Source organism: Pristis pectinata, chromosome 7, assembly GCF_009764475.1.
Source record: "Pristis pectinata isolate sPriPec2 chromosome 7, sPriPec2.1.pri, whole genome shotgun sequence".
NCBI classification, from domain to species: domain Eukaryota; kingdom Metazoa; phylum Chordata; class Chondrichthyes; order Rhinopristiformes; family Pristidae; genus Pristis; species Pristis pectinata.
The window spans coordinates 28,655,630-28,672,884 of record NC_067411.1 but is presented as its reverse complement, the minus strand read 5'-3'; the positions used below and the strand labels follow the sequence as shown (position 1 = coordinate 28,672,884).

Below are 17,255 nucleotides of genomic sequence, written 5' to 3'. Positions count from 1 at the left end.
TTGTACTGTTTTATTTCAGTTTCTCTGAACTTTGATCCTCTGAGACTCAGGACATACAAATTTTCCTCCCCACACCAACACTCTGCTGAAATTAAAGCCCATTGTCACACTGATGCTTATTATTCAAATGACAATAAAAGTGTGGAACTCCTTTCCATTAGATTTCAGTGTTTTTAAAACACTGCTTTGTCATTACTTGAATATTACTTCTCGGTATAAAACAACAACTTGCATTCACATAATTCCTTGGATTTGGAAAAATGTCCTGAGGTATTTCACAGAGAAATAATCTGATAGTATGTGAATAATATATGTGTGTGTGTGTGTGTGTGTGTGTGTGTGTGTGTGTGTGTGTGCGTGTGTGTGTGTATTATATATATATATATATAGATAGATAGATAGATAGATAGATAGATAGATAGATAGATAGATAGATAGATAGATAGATAGATAGATAGATAGATAGATAGATAGATAGATATATGTATAGATAGATAGATAGATATATACACAGCCTCACAGAGACAGTTTGAGAAAATGTTCTGTAGGAAAGGTAAAAGGGTTTAAAGAAGCAATTTCAGAGTGTCATCTTCACCTTCTTTGGCAACCCCTCAGGATGAAGGGTGATTTCTTCCACCTGGGTTATGGATTCTCAGATGGCCAATGTGTGAACTGTAGACTCTTCCTCAGATGGGTAAGAGGTGCCTGAGATCTGGGTAGTTGCTGAAGTGCAGTGCTCCTCCCACTGCTTACACTGAGTGCTCCTGATAAAGGGCCTTGAGGATCTCAATGCCATCCTGAATGCTCCTTCTCCACTTTGAGTGGTTGTGGGCCACATTTTCCCAGGAGTCAGTGGGAATGTTTATCCTCTTCAAGGAAGCTTTCAGCATTTCCTTGCTTTTTCTCTGGCAACCTGGAAATCTCCTCCCACAGCAGAGCTTGGATTGTATCTGCTTCGGGGGTCTGATGGGCTTCCAGAGTGTGGTAGGTACATGACTGGCAGTGCAATACACAAGAGACTAGAAACAAGAGTATGCATTGTCCTTAGAACATTATTGGTTAGGAGGAGGTTACAGACTCATTGGAACCGTCAAGTCCAGAGAAGGCAGAAACATGGATGAGGGTTTCATCATCATCTCAGGTACAGAGGAGGATCCCGAAGTCTTTGAGATGGAGAGAAGGGTTAGAAGTTTGACCAAATACAACCTGTCCAGATAATATTCAATGTAATGTGTAAAACAACACAGCAGGGTAGAAAACAATCAACTGCACTAAATGTGCAATGTTATATGAGTATTGAATTCTGCTTCTGAAATTCAGGTGCATTGATTTCCAGGATCTGTCTTTCAGAAGTGGAGGGCTCACGGTGCATTTAGTATTGAATTTATATGCCCATTATGTTTTTATTTATTAACAATTTTTTTCTTAATTTTCCGTGGTGAAATTTACGTCTATTTTGTCCAACATTATTGTTGGGGAGGTTAAAGTGGAGATTTTAAAATAAAGTTTTGTTTGAAGTTGTTGAGTGGTTGACAACTGGTGAAGGCTCAGTGGGCTGAAGGGCCTGTTTCCATGTTGTACTTTAAGTTGTGCCTGAAGTGGGATTATAAAGCACTTCTGGAAAATATACTTTGACTTTGACTTCCAAATACCAGCTCAAATAATTAAAAAATTAAAACGTTAAGAACAAGAAGAGTCAGACAAAACAATTCCTAACCACAGAAGTAATTTGTTTGAGGAAGAATTTGTGAAGAATTGTTGAAATAAAGTGTCCTAATGGCTCCTGAGTCAACTGATATAATGTGGAATGAGAATGAGACCATAAAATTCTATAAATAGTATGAGTTTAAGAGGAACCGATTCTTTTAACCCTATGATATACTTTGAAATAGAAACTCCTTAGGATTAACCTATCTGTGACTTGATTCCAGACATATTTATTTTCTGGCTCTAAAGGACAGGAATCATGGATGGGGATAGAGAGAATTAAACTTTGCCCTCAGTATCGCAGGGTCTGAGCCAACAGGGAAAGTCTAATACCCCTGAGGCCCAGTAACAAGGACTAGGGAAGGTACGGCAGGGAGCAGAGCCACATTGGAATGGGTGCTGCATTGTCTGGAGAAAGGGAAAGGAATTTGGCAAACTACAGGAATAGCAAAGAGATGCATTCTTGTACTCAGTCAATGCTGCACTCACACAATGTTCACTACAGTGACATGAACCAATGTCAGTCTCTTCTCCCAGCCCAACACCCTCGTACTGAGGGCTGCATTGGGCAGGCCCTGTCATCCAAATGTCCAACACCAAACTCCTGAAACAGACAGTATATTCCAAGCTCCATCATGGGACAATATTCCAGGTGGACAGAGGAAGTGATTCAAAGGCTTCTTGGAGAAAGGTAACATCCCCCCCCCCCCCCCCCACCGACTCCTGGGAAGCCCTGGCCCTTGACTGCTCAAAGTGAAGAAAGAGCATGCTGTGTGGTATTGAGAACCTGAAGGGTGTACATCATGAGCACACACAAATGGCAGAAGGAGTGGGCCACTTCACAAACACTCATGGTATTGCATCTGGGTCCTGGCAGTGACTGTAGCCTGTGGCTCCAAGGACCCAGATGTAACACCATGAGAGTTGCATTTAAGTAATGTAATCTGTTGCAATATTATGAGGGTTGCATCTGGCTGCAATACCCAGATGCAACTGGAGATACACAGGAGATCATTGCAGTTCCCCTCACCCCCATGCCAGCCTATTCCTCAGCTGTGCCCGAGGGACAGTTAGTGACTCACCCTCCCAACATTCAGCATTTAAATGACATGGTAGTTGTGAGTTCTACACACAGTACCCAACGGCAATAGCGAGGGTCACAGCAGTGACTGTGGGTGCAAAGCACCATGGTGTTAGTTTGAGTGGATGTTTTTCCAACCATATATTTCTGTGAGTGGAGGTTGGTGCCATTCGCTGTACATATTTAGTGCACTGAACATGGATGAAATTAAATTTCAAAAGAAGTGTGTCTTAATTGTCACAAATATCTTTATGAGATTGCCTCAAGTGCCTTGTGAGAATCCTATACATGCAATTTCAACTGAGTTCCTGAAAATACACCAGATGTAATTTGGTCAAAACAAAATCAATTAACTTTGCCATGCACAAATCCCTGCTGACAGTTCTAGATAACCCTAAGCATGTCCATGTGCTGTTAAATTTCTACCTGTTTAGGGATATTTGTGCCCCGGTTAAATGCTTCTGTCTTGCAGTAGACTTTGCTGTGCAATAGCCATTGGCCTGTTGTATCCTGTGCTCAGTTTTCCCATGTTTCCGCTATGTACAGGGCTGTACAATATGCTGGGAACACGCCCAAGGAACTGGCATTTCCATGTCAGTATCCCACACTTACAACAGCGGCAGGATGCAGGATTTGTGCCCTTTGTGGAATGGGAGCAAGGACATATTATTGGAACAGGATGGCAGAGATCTTCTACATCTTCAGTGGTTGCTGTCCATTCATTGACCGTGTGTGAGCTCAACAAGAGCGAGTGTACAGTTAGAGCAAGTTGGAAGACCTTCTGGAGCTCAATTTCCATGAAGCTGGTACAACATATCAATGGATCAAAACGATGAAAATTTGCACTGGTACAATATGCCTCAGTAAAGGTTATTGATGGACATGGTGCTTATTGAGGAGAACAAGGAGACTGGTTCAACCTGCAGAACCAACACCATGCAGAATGAGGTATTATTTATTCCTTTGCTGTAGGTTGCTCATTGTAACATTTTAGGTAACCCACACACCCCTATCACCCCGGTGCTCTCCTTCCACACAGTCACCCAAGTTTTCTTCTCTCTTTGTTCATCCCTCCCACCACCTCCCCCCACCTGGTTCCATCTGCCCATCATCCCCTCCCCATCTGCTTCCACCTATCATCCACCACCTTCTATGTACTGCTACACAATGGCAATCCTTCCTGTTCCCTCTCAGTCCTGATGCAAGGTCTGGATCTGGAATGTCAGCTTACACTTTCTGTCTCCACAGATGCTGCTCGGCCTGCTTAGTTCTTCCAGTGTTCTGTTTGTTGTACATTGCCACTATTTACTTGGGCACTAGGGGATATGACACGGTTGAGGAACTTTAATCCTCAGCCCTGTCACTGTGCCTACAGGATCACCTTTGCATTGTGCTTCCACAGCCGTGCATGCACATCGTCCCGTGTTGCAGCCTCACTCATCTGACACCTCATTCTTAGTGTTACTTCTGGTGTGATCTTCTATATTCCTCACTGAACCAGGGTTGGAAATCCCCTTATTAACCTTAACTGTATAGTAAGAAATATGCTGGAGCATGTGGTTACAGATTGCGGTGGAATACATTTCCATTGTTACTGATGTGCCTCAATGTCTCTTAAATGCCTGGTTTTGATCTGTTCTGTGCCTATGCCATTTAACGGTGTTAGTGCCACACATTATAGAGAGTGTCCTCACTACAAGGATGGGACCCCATCTACCCAAGAAGTGTCTCTCCCCCTGATACTTGTCGTGGTCAGATGCGCCTCCACCAATGAAGTCAAGTAGATACATCCCTCATGTTTACTCCCCAGCTACCAGAAGCCAGAACTCGATCTGCTTATGTGTTAGCGATGCCACTGAGCACACTGAAGTTCACACCCACAGTATAGTCTGTATGTGCAGCACACAAACAGGCCTTTCAACCCACTGTGTCTATGCCGACAAACATGCCTAGCTATACTAATCTCATTTGCATGCATTAATTCCATATTGTTCTATGCCCTGCTCGTTTGAGTACCTGTCCAGATATCTCCTAAATGTTGTTACTGTTCCTGCCTCCACCACGTCCTCTGGCAGCTCATTCCAGATACCTTTTTGTGTGAAAGATTTACCCCTCAGATACCTTTAAACCTCCTCCCTTTCACATTAAACCTATGCCCTCTAGTTTTAGACACCCCAATAGTGCTATTAACACTGTTGGAATACTGGTTCATCAATCAAGAGGAACAATAGTTGGTACCCAGCAGTGGGTTAACTTGCCCATGTTTGATCTGACACTTCATGGAGTCTGGAACTAATGCTGAGTTGTCCCATCCCAACACTTCACTGAGGCACAATCTCACTCCTGCCAGTGGAACACAGCTTGTCAAGGGACAGCACTGAGATTCACATGATCTAAATTGTACCACTTCACTGAGAATAAAGAGTTGGCAAAACACATTGTGTGTATATATGTGTGTGTGTGTGTGTGCCTGTGTATGTGTGTGTGTACATGTGTGTGCATTTATATGTGTGTGAGTACCTGCCTGTCCATGTATGTGAGCATGAATGTGTATATGTGAGTTCCTTTGTGTGCGTGTGCATGAGTGAATGAGTGAGTACATGTGTGAGAGTGAGTCTGTGTGTGTGCACGTGTGTGTGTGCACATGTGTGTGTGTGTGTGTGTGTGTGTGTGTGTGTGTGTGTGTGTGTGTGTGTGTGTGTGTGAGTGTGCGTGCTGGGGTTAGGGTTATGTCAGCGTGAAACACAGAAAACACAGATTTGAATGTACAAAGCATCCAGGAAAAGATATATAAATATGCAAAGATAACTTTTATTATAAATTGGACCAACATTTATTGAAAAGTGGTTAACTTACAGTCAATTAAGAAATCATATACTTCATTTTCAATTGGGCAAGCCAGATTTCAGAACAACTATTTAATGATTAAAAGCCTAGGCTAAAGAGTAAAAGCATTAAACATAGGAAGTATGAATGATGAAAGAAGGAGAACACACATTGGAAGGACATCCAAACAAATGCAAATCAAGCAACAAAGATGTTGCCTGGTGGGCAACTTAAAGCGTGTCCTAGCCAATGTGTGTGTGAAGCCTGAGGAATTTTGAAATGAGGAATATTATACAGAGAGTAATATGTGAATTCTTAAAAAAATTACCCTGCTTTATCTGTCCAAATGCTATGCATCATACCATGCTGAGTGCAGAAATCGAGGCTGATACTGCAGTGGAGCTCTGAGGGAGTGCTGCATGGTACAAGGTGCCATCTTCATGTGAAACAGTAAATTGAGGTCCTGTCTGCCCTCTCCAGAGAAAAATCCAGATGGTGAGCAAGGGGGTTATTACAAGTGCCCCAGCCTACATTTATTCCTTAACAACTGTACTAAAAAACAGAATATTCATTTAATGTCAGATCTGTGTTTGTGATGGCTTCCTATGAGGAGACTGGTGGTCATGAGTCCAACAATACTTCAAGGAAGTTGTACTTTAAAGTCCTTCAAAAGGTGGACTGTGAAGCAAGCACTGCATCTCTCATTTAAAATAGAGGCTTGGACCAAGGAGAAAGCAAAACTCCAGCTTGCATGAGCATGCTTAGAATTTCCTTGTCCCTTCACTAGAATACATTTACTACCAGAGAACATTGATTTTTTTTTAATTTGAAGGAATCAATGAATTTTGGATATTAAAGATGAAAATTGAGAAGAAAATTTTACTAATAGGTGAAAAGGAACCTTCACTTACCTGGCGCCCTTAGCTTCTATCTTCTAGCTAAACCCTTTGCAATGAAATTGGGACACACACGTGTGATTTGTACACAGTAAGGTCTCACAAGCAGCAATGAAATGAATGAGCAGAAGTCCTAGTCTGAAAGTGTAGGCTGAGGAATAAACATTGAGGAGAGCCCAGGAGAATGCGTGGGATAGTTTTCATCTACCCAAGAGAGCAAACAGGTCCACAGTTTGGCATCTCATTCATAACTCATCCTCTGTACCACACAGCACTCTCTCATTACTGCACTGAATTACTGGCCTGGTTTCCGTGCTCCATTTTCTGGAGTGGGGATTACACACAAACATATGAAGATGCAAACCCAGAGCAGGAGTAGGCCACTCGGCCCCTCCAACCTGCTCCCCCATGAACAAGATCGTGGCCTATCTCATTGTAAGCTCGACTCCACATTCTGACCTTTGCCCAATAACTTCAAAGTATGCAGCTGAATCAAGGCCGGTATCCTTTATCAATTTTTTTCCCTAATTTGTACAAAAAGTTAGGACACATTACAGTTACAGAGTAATCCATTTTATTTTACAACTTTTTGTTAAGAGAGATTTGACAAAGACAATAGACTGTAGATAGAAATAAACTTAATCAAAGGTTGATAGGAAAGCAGCTGCAATAATAAATCAGGAGAGAGAGAAGACACTTAATTGCCACAGGACAGTGCAAGCCTGGGGAACGCACAGACAATGAACAAAGCAGCATCACATCAATGTGTCAGAATCAGTTAGACTGTTGGTTGAAGAAAGTAGAAATAAATGGATCTGGATATAGATCAGAAACATGAGGTCATGGTCTGCCTCAGTGTCGTATTTTCTGTGTAAGTCTATAAATACGATTAAAACGAAAAAGTGAGAAGCTAAACAGAGCCAATAAAAAACAATTTACAGTGAACAGTGAAATAACTTTGTGCCTTCACCATGGACCTGCTGTTCAACATTAGTGAGCAATTTGGTTACACTACAAGCAGTGCTTTTATATTTTATGTGGCCTCTCAGTGTCAGAGAAACCAAACACGGTTGGGTAATCACTTTGCAGAGCTGCTGCATTCAGTGCATGGGAGTGACCCTGAGCTTCCAGTTACCTGCTACTTTAATTCATCACCCCACTCATACTCTCACCTCTCTGTCTGTGACCTCCTGCGCTGTTACAATGAGGCCCAATGCAGGTTCAGGGAATGGTACCTCATCATCAGGTCTGGTTGCAGCTTTCCAGATTCAATATTGAATTCTGCAACTTCAGGTGACTGTCTCATCCTTTCTGTCTGGATCAGAACTGGCCATTTCTGCCAGCTGTGGGTCAGTCTTTCTCTCTCCATCAGTACAGTCTGACCTGCTGGGCATATCCCACAGCTCAGCTAATAACAACACATAACACAGATATAGAAGCATAATGTGTTTTCAGCTTCCATGTTAACCCATTTGGTCTAGCCTTATCAGAGATATTCCCTTTGTTTTACCCAGTCTTCTACCACCTTCCCTCCTATTGAAAACTAACTTGTTTACTCTCTGTCCCAATTCTGCAGAACTGCCATGTTAATTCTGTTTCTTCTTCTACAGTTACTGCCTGACCTGCTAAGTGTTTTGAGCATCTACTGTTTTTATTTTAATGTTTTATTTATCTAAATACCAGCCAGATGTCAATGATATTAAAGATTCTCCCACAGTTTTCTGCTATCACTACAAACATAGGTCAATGTATGAGCATCTGTTCACTTGGGATCTGGGACATATGGTGCTGAATATCCAAATCTTCTGAGGCTAAGGGAGATTTCCAGAATTGATAAACACTCACTATATTTAAGGGCCTTAAATGCCCAATGGATAAGTGTTAGGTGGTGGAGAATCCTTTCTCTCTGTCCTCCAGAAAGCAATTACAGTTGTAGATTACAAAGAGCATTACTTGTGAAGACAATGTCCATTTCTCGATCAAGTGCTCTATCTGCAGATGAGGCATACATCTTCTGGTGTTCAGTGACAAAGGCTACGTGACCTCCAGTGACCATATCCTGAAGCTCACAACATAAATCTTGATGCAACATTGGCCTTGTCTTATTTGAGTTTGTTTTCAAGCTAATCTGCATGGTCTTGCTATAGTAGCAGCAAGATTTATGCTGGAATATTCAGAATTTACAGATTAAAAACTTTGCTTTATATTTGACTGGGATGTCCCTGAATTGGAATAATGCCACATCCTCAGAGCTGGAGAAACAGACTTCAGTAACACAAGTGCAGTGTGAATAAAATACTCTTTATCAGCATTGCACCTTCTGATTTGCTCATTATAAGGATTTCTGCACAATACCAGGACAGGATTATTTTGCAATACAAGAATTATTCTATGACACTCCATCTGCAAGCTGTAAAAAAAAACCTTTTGAAAGTCAGCGGATTCTCTGAAAGAAGAGAACATTGCTGTGTTCTTTCATTTGAAGCCAAATGCTTGGTGATGAACTTTAAATGAACTTCTCCAGATGTTTTTGCTCCCCCATCCCTGAAATCCATACTGTAGCTAGCTGATATTTGACTCACTGTGACCATTGTGGAAGTGCATCTTCTCCTCTTCTGGATCCTGCTTGGCTTTACTGTACCCACATCGCCTGGTTTAAAGCAAATAACATTCATTAATCATACATTCCTCAATTCAGCTCTTAGGTCAGACACAAACTAGTTGTGGGTAGCATTTGTCACCAAAGCCCTCCTCATTTTATCATTCTGGTTTTCAGTAGCAAAGAGAGGAGTCTCAGGAGGTCCTTCTATGTAAAACGTTGCAGCTGTGTAAGAGATTATAGCTGTGTTTGAAAAATATCCCCACCAGTAACATTAATGTCACTAAGCACACACAACAAGATCCTTACAATAATGCGGAACATAAAACCACAGCAGACATGGAATGCCACTGGTCTCTGTTTAGGCTTCGTTCACAGAGCACGGAGAGAGCACTTCATTTGAAGGTCAAGTGCTGAGGTTCCCTCTATCAATCCTTTCAGTTCTTTTTCTCCGAGGTTTCAAAAAATAAGGATGTTTTATTATATATTGATTTTTATCCATACATGAAAATATAATTACTACATTACTAAAAAAATATGAGAAACAGCTTTTTATAAAAGCCCTCAATATACAAGATGCTCAAATATAAGTGTCAATATTGCATTACTTCTTAGAAAGTTACAAGGATGCAGGCCATACAAACCACATGGCTAATCTGGTCAATATCACAGATTTGTTTCTATCACACTAGGTTGCATCCCTGGATCCTCATGCACGAGTTACATCCACAGGTTTAAATGAAACTGGCAGGTAGGTGGAGTAGGGGATAATGACAAAAGTACACCCATTGGAAACAAAGTTTTATTGGACCAGGTGCATGATGAATTACCACCTGAACCTTTCATTCCTACTCCAACAGGATAAATGACTCTTCTGAATTATTTCGCTTCATTTATAGCAATGAGTCATAATTACATATTGCTTGCTGTATTCTGCATTACATTTGAAGGCAGCAACAGATTAAAAAGGCTAAATTAGTTCAGTGAGGATCATTAATATCTGTTCTATTAAATCTATTATTAATTATTGGAGGAAGAGAGAGAGAGAGTGGATTGTGGAACCATCAGTCACATTGTAGCCAAAGGTCAGTGATTCTTGTCGGTTACTCTTAGGGAAAAGGATATGTGATTAGCTTCTCCTCTCCCTGCCCCACTCACAAAACAAAATATTAAAATGTAAGAATCATGCTGGAAACAATGTTGCTGGGATAATAGGCTCATAAAAGATGGTTTTTGATGTCTAAACAGTGAAAGACAAGATGTTCATTTGTCTGATGAATTAGTCAGATTTATTCTGTAGACCATCAGCATCCTGTTCCTGCAAAAAGAAAGCCATCTCAGTGGGTAGCTTTCAGATATCATCAATGTTTCTGGGTACCACCACGGGAAAGACTTGAAACCTGTAAGTGCAAAATGACCCGCAAATCAATCCATCTCTTATACAACCATCTTAACATTCCAGTTCAGTATCCACTGAAGGACAACAACTAAGCTCACATTTTTATATGTAAGCTATGTTTTGGGAATCGATGGTCCATCTGTTTCATTGCATTTTCCTGGAACCAACACCTGGTGCACCTTTTTATTGCTTTTATTCCTCCACCTTATTGGATTACAACAACCACTCCCAAAAATGAAACCTTTCTACGAGTCTCTCCGAAATGATAAATGGATGTTTCATTATGTCTTAAAATTTTCACTCAGACAATTTTATGTCCATCAACTGATCAGTCCCTAATAAACCAAGCTGAAAGAGATTTGAGATGCATAAAGAAAGATAAACTGAAAATGGACTCTCTTTACTGAGGGTGAAGTAATACCATGACTAAATTGCCATTGAGAATTATGAGTATTTAAAATGTGAGAGGCTGATTAAAAATATGCTACATTTTGGTAATCAATTAATGAACAAGCATTCTTCTACCATTCACATGGTGGGGGTGAAATGGTATGCCTTAGTTTTCAGCAGCTGAGCATTGCAGTTTGGAGAGCTTGTTGTCATGACATAGCACAGGAACAGGCTCTTTGGCCCATGACATTGTGCTGAACAAATTAAACTAGTAATTAAATGTCTAACTAAACTAATCCCTTTGCCTTCACATGGTCCATACCTCTCCATTCTCTGCATATTCATGTGTCTATCTAAGATGAAAAATACGATGATCCTGGAGGAACTCAGCAGGCCAGGCAGCATCCGTGAAGAAAAGCAGGCGGTCAACGTTTTGGGTCAGGACCCTTCTTCAGGACAGAAGATAGGAAAAGGGGAAACCCAATATATAGGAGGGAAAAATAGAGCAGTGATAGGACAAAAGGGGGGAGGCAGGGTGGGCACAAGGTGATGATAGGAAGATGCAAGTAGGAGATAGTGATAGGCAGGTGTGGGGGAGGAGGGGAGATCAGGTCTACTGGGGGATGGGTCAAAGGTAAGGAGAGAGAGGGAAAAAAGGTAGAAAAAAGAGATAGGCGAGGAAAGAGACAAAGAGAAGAAGCATGGTGGGTGGGGGGGGGTGTTGTGGGGAAGGGGGTTGGGGATTACTTAAAGTGGGATGATTCAATGTCCTTGCCGTTAGGCTGCAAGGTTCCAAGACGGAAAATGAGGAGCTGTTCCTCCAGTTTGCACTTGGAATTCTCCTGGCAGTGGAGGAGGCTGAGGACTGACATATCAGTGCTAGTATGGGAGGGGGATTTTAAGTGACTGGCAATGGGGAGATGCAGATCGCGGTCAGTCTAAGAGCCCCTTAAACGCCACTATTGTATCTGCCTCCACCAACATGTTGGCAGCACATTCCAGGCATTCATCACTCTCTGTGTAAAAAACTTGCCCCGCACATCTCCTTTGAATTTACCTCTTAAATGCATGTCCTCTGGTATTGGACATTACCATTACCAAAAATGACATCTGCAGAAACATGTTATCAAATGATTATTTACTCCCAGCCAGAATAGATCAATAAGTATACGAGGTATTCTGCCTCACCAGTCAACCATGCAACTTTATAGGTTGTGACTTAGAAAAATGTAAGGGGTTCAAATGGGCCTTGGATTATAATATGCAGCTAACTCCCTTCCATTGGATGGAATGCACACAGCACACCAACTAATTATTGCAGTAAGCAGTTGGTTATTCCTTAGTAATCCTTAGCTGAACATACAAGCAGGGTCCAAACACCACGAGTTAACTTGCTGTCCTTGCGTGCAGTTTGCACCTGTTACAGGGGAGGTGCACAATGGAAGAGGTGCTGGCAGACATTATGTATGTGAGGCTGATTTGAGAAACCATCAGTAATAGCAAACAGGAGAAGGGGGGAGAGCTGCTGCAAGTACCACAAGAAGGGCAGTGGCTTTGTACAATCAGTGAGTGCAGGTCCACCATATCTGCACTCTATCAGACTATCTGAACCTGAAGAGGGTGCATACAATGGGAATAAGTCTGACAAGAATGCCCCAGCTTAACGCTGCAAGTCCCAAAGTCACCCATTCCTTTACAGTGTACTGCCTGTGTCATCTAGAGGGTTTGCCTGTCCGTTTTTCTTGCACTAATCTCAGACGATACTGCAAGAAAATCAACTACTTTTCAAGCCAACTTGCCTCAAACAGAGATAAAAGGAAATTAATTTAGATCTTGATGGATGGGTTTTGAAATTTGAAGCTGGTTGTGCTTGAACAGGTTCCCTGTGGTAGTGGGATCACTGGGTTCAGCTTGAATAGAGTGGGAAGTCACAACCACAGGCACACGCGCGTGCACACACACACACACAACTTCCATGGACGTACCTGAGTAATATCACTATTCACATTTTTCTTCTTCTATGAATTTTATAAATAATTGCAAGTTCCTTTATCAAATATCAGCTTGTAATTTAATTAATGCATACATCTTACTTTATTGAACATTCCTCAATTTATTTTTCTGAAGTTTTATACCATTTTCCACGGGGTAACACTTCCATAGCCGTATGTTATAGTTATTGACTTGCACACTTTGGTGTCTCAGAATCATGAGAGCATGTGGGTGGCAGTGTGGGTGCTATGGACTCTGCATTTGACAAGAACTTTGCAAAAATCAGAAACCATATCCTGTGTGCTTTCAGATCACAAACTTCCCAGGAGCAGAATTGAACTAGCAAAAGAGTATTTCCCACCCTACACCCACTCTATCTGTCTATGACCTCCTGCACTGTTACAAAAAGGTCCAATGCAAGCTTGAGGAACAGCACCACAGCACTTTCAATAACTAAGCATGGAGGCATGGCATGGTGCAGCCTTCTGGACTCTGTTGTATTCCAGAACTTCAGGTAATGTGATTTCTCAGTCTGTTTCAGTTGTCCATCTGTCAGATTGGCTCAGCTTGTTTCTTACCCCTTTCTTTCTCTCTGGAAATGGAGGAATGTTCAATCTTTTATTTGTGTTATAGTTTGTTCAGTTTAGTTGTTAAAGTGCGAGTCTCCATGCATCACCCATTTGGTGGAACAAAGAGGTAAACTCTAGTTTTTAGATACATCATTTAAACAGTCCTGAGTTAGGCTTGCTACATCAGTAACAGGTATCAATGCATTCGGGGAACCCAAATATTACTACCATTCATTTTAATTTGAGATCCTGAATCAACAGCATTATGAGCATTCACAAACACATCAAAGACTTCTGGTTATTCGAGAAGTTCTACCTGCCATAAATGGGTGCCCACACAGAATCCATCTGCATAAAAATTTATATATTCCTTTTATGAGTAGAATCTCTTTGAAAAAAAGCAAATAAATTTAGGGGCAATTACTTTTCTCTGAAATTGGGTATTGGCAAAGTCTTTTGCCATGAAATAAACTTCAGCAACAAAGATATTTAAAGTATAACTGTTCACTTTCATCAGGCATGAATGGAATAATCAAAACAGCCATACCTTCCACTAAGCAGCAGTCCAGACACCACTGCCACCAGGATCATACCCACGGCCACGGACACCCCAATGATTGGCACCTGACTCTGGTCACCGGCAGGCAAGGCTGGAAACATCGCAGAACACAGCAAATGTTACAAGGGCATGAGTCTGCAGTAAGGGACGTATTCAGAGATTAGTGAGGAAGAGAATATTTTACAGTTTGACTACCAGAAAAATTCTTACTCCATACTCCTCACAAGAACACTCTTGCTTGGGAACAAGACATATAGACCTCACATGTATTGAAAAGCAATTTGATTGTAATAGCATATATTGGCACCCTATAAGAATCATTGAGTTCTAGAGAGATACAGCAGGGAAACAAGCCCTTTGGCCCACCGAGTCCATATCAATCATCAACTACCCATTTGCAATAATCTCATATTAATCCCATTTTTTATTCTCTCCACATTCCCATTAACTCCCCCCAGATTCCTCCACTCACTGACACAGTAGGGATAATTTACAGCGTCCAATTAACCTACCAACTTGCATATCTTTTGGAAGTGGGAGGACACCAGAGCACCCAGAGGAAACTCAAACAGTCACAGGGAGAACGTGCAAACTCCACATAGGAATGAACCCAGGTCTCTGGCACTGTGAGGCAGTGGCTTCACTAGCTTCACCACTCTGCCACATAGCTCTGCCACTGCTAAGCAGTCTATAAGCTTTGTAATATCATTTAAAGTACAATTTTATTTCCAGAAAGATATCCAAAACTAGCAACATCTTTAACATCACCCAGGGCTTGATATCCCCAACACCCAGGACACGATTTCCCTAACACCCAGGACACGATTTCCCTAACACCCAGGACACGATTTCCCTAACAACCTGAATCATTTTCCTCAGGGCACCCTTATCACTCAGGAAGTTAAAGAAATTTGGCATTTCCCTTTTGACCCCCACCAATTTTTATAGATGCGCCATAGAAAGCATCCTATCCAGATGCATCACGGCTTGGTATGGCAACTGCTCTTCTCGGGACCACAGGAAACTACAGAGAGTCGTGTACACAACTCAACACATCACAGAAACCAGCCTCCCCTCTGTGGATTCTGCCTAAACCTCTCACTGTCTCAGTAAAGCGGCTAACATAATCAAAGACCCGCCCCCCCCATCCTGGACATCCTCTCTTCTCTCCCCTCCCACTGAGCAGAAGATACAAAAGCCTGAAAGCACGTACCACCAGGCTCAAGTACAGCTTATAAGAATTTTGAACGGTTCCCTAGTACAATAAGATGGACTCTTGACCTCAAAATCTATCTCATTATGGCTTTGAACCTTATTGTCTACCTGCTCCGCACTTTCTTTGTAACTGTAACACTTTATTCTGCATTCTGTTATTGTTTTCCCTTGCACTGATCTTATAAAATAATCTGTATGGATGGTCCCTTGCATTGAGTGATAAAATGATCTGTATGGATGGCATGTAAAACAAAGTTTTTCACTGTATCTCAGTATATGTGACAATAATAAGCCAATTTACCAATTTATCAAATTGCCATTTTGATTTCCACACATTTCCAGAATTCTGTAGTTTTCACAATGTCTCATACATAGCATCAAGCCAAAGATATCCAGACACATTTTCACATCACCTGTGCAAAATTCACTTCTGCAAGCTTACATAACATTGGCCATCCACTTGGATAAGGGGACAAGTCAGACTGAACAATATGGCAGGTGGTGCTTTTAGAGGTAGCCCACCTTCAACGTTCCTACACTGAATAGAATATCGGTGCGCATTCCACCTGTACAAAGAACCCTGTGAATCCCCCACATGGCTGCTTTGATCCATCCTTTAGGGTGGGAACAATTTATGAGTCTCTTGATGCCCTCCAAAGTCACAGGAAAGGGTCAGTCAAAGGGGTGGGGAAATGCAAGGCAGTGGCAGAAAATCCATGCCAAATATTTTCTGCTGGTGAAAATGTGCACCAGGGCAATGTTTTAGGATTGTTTTCTTTAAAGTATATGAGATAAGAACTGTGAAGACTCTTTTGTTGAGATACAACTGCCTGTAATCTAGCTGAAGGCAACTGTAAGGACCAAGAAATGGACGATACAACCTTGGTCTGTGAAAGGATGTGAGTACCACCTGGATTCTGGAATCTTGGCTTGCATTCCACATGAGAGCACCTTAATCTTATCCTTAGAACAAAGAACATAGATCAGCACAGCACAGGAACAGTCTCTTTGGCCCACTACATGTGTGCTGACCATGGTGCAAACTGATCCCGTCTGCCTGCACATGGTCTATGTCCCTCCATTACCTGCCTGTTCATGTGTCTGTCAAAATGCCTCCTAAATGTTGTCAATGTATCTGCTTTTATGTGTTCCAGGCGCCTACCGCTCTCTGTGTATTATATACACAGAAATCCCAACACACATCCTTGCAGAACATAATTGAACACAGACCTCCAGTCAGAAATACTCCTACCATTACCCTAAGTCTTCTATGACCAAGCCAATTTTGGATCCAGTTTACCAACTCACTATGGATCCCATGTGACTCAATCTTCTGGATCAGCCTATCATGAGGAACCTTGAATATCAAGACAAGAGACTGCAGATGCTGGAATCTGGAGCTGGAATCTGAATCTGAGGAACTCAGCAGGTCAGGCATGTTGGATTCGACTGTTTTAAGTAGCTTTTTGACACGTACAGTGTTTAATACACCTTAAGTGGCTGTACAAGGTACAGTATAACTACTTTTTAGCTTATTCCTTCGTCCATCAGGTGAATACGTGTTTTCTCATTGGTTGGTTTTGCCACAGGTACCTAATAGGTTTTCTGATTGGACTATTGTTAGCTAAGGAGTACCTCTTATCTCAGGTATAAAAGGTATCATTTTTGTTAATCACTCTCTTACTCTCTTGTTTCTTGCTCTCTTGCCTCTATCTCTCTCTTGCTTCTCTTGCTCTCTTCGCCCCCCCCCGACCCCCCCGGCCCTAGCTCATTTTTAATTCCCTTGTCTCTGCTCATCTCCTAGTAGTAAAGCTAGCGCCATGTGCTCTGTGAAAGTTTCTTTGTTTTAAACTTTTCCAATAAAACTTTGTGAAGCACCAAGTTGTTTTCAACTTATTCTTGGACTCCTGAGAGAACCTGCAGATCCGAAAATAACCAGATTTGACAGGTAACATCAGTGGAGGACCTTGTCAAATGGTTTGCTGAAGGCCATGTAGACAACATCTACTAGCCTACCTTCAC

General features: G+C 41.7%; 1 protein-coding gene across 1 annotated transcript in view; it reads right to left on the bottom strand.

Annotated features, from left to right (window-relative positions):
* The window catches only part of LOC127572305 (ephrin type-A receptor 5-like), a 250,984-nt gene that overhangs the window by 35,414 nt on the left and 198,315 nt on the right, over positions 1-17,255 (bottom strand). The window contains 2 exon segments of the mRNA XM_052019383.1: positions 9,093-9,160; positions 14,007-14,109. Coding sequence (XP_051875343.1) covers positions 9,093-9,160; positions 14,007-14,109 — 171 coding nt within the window.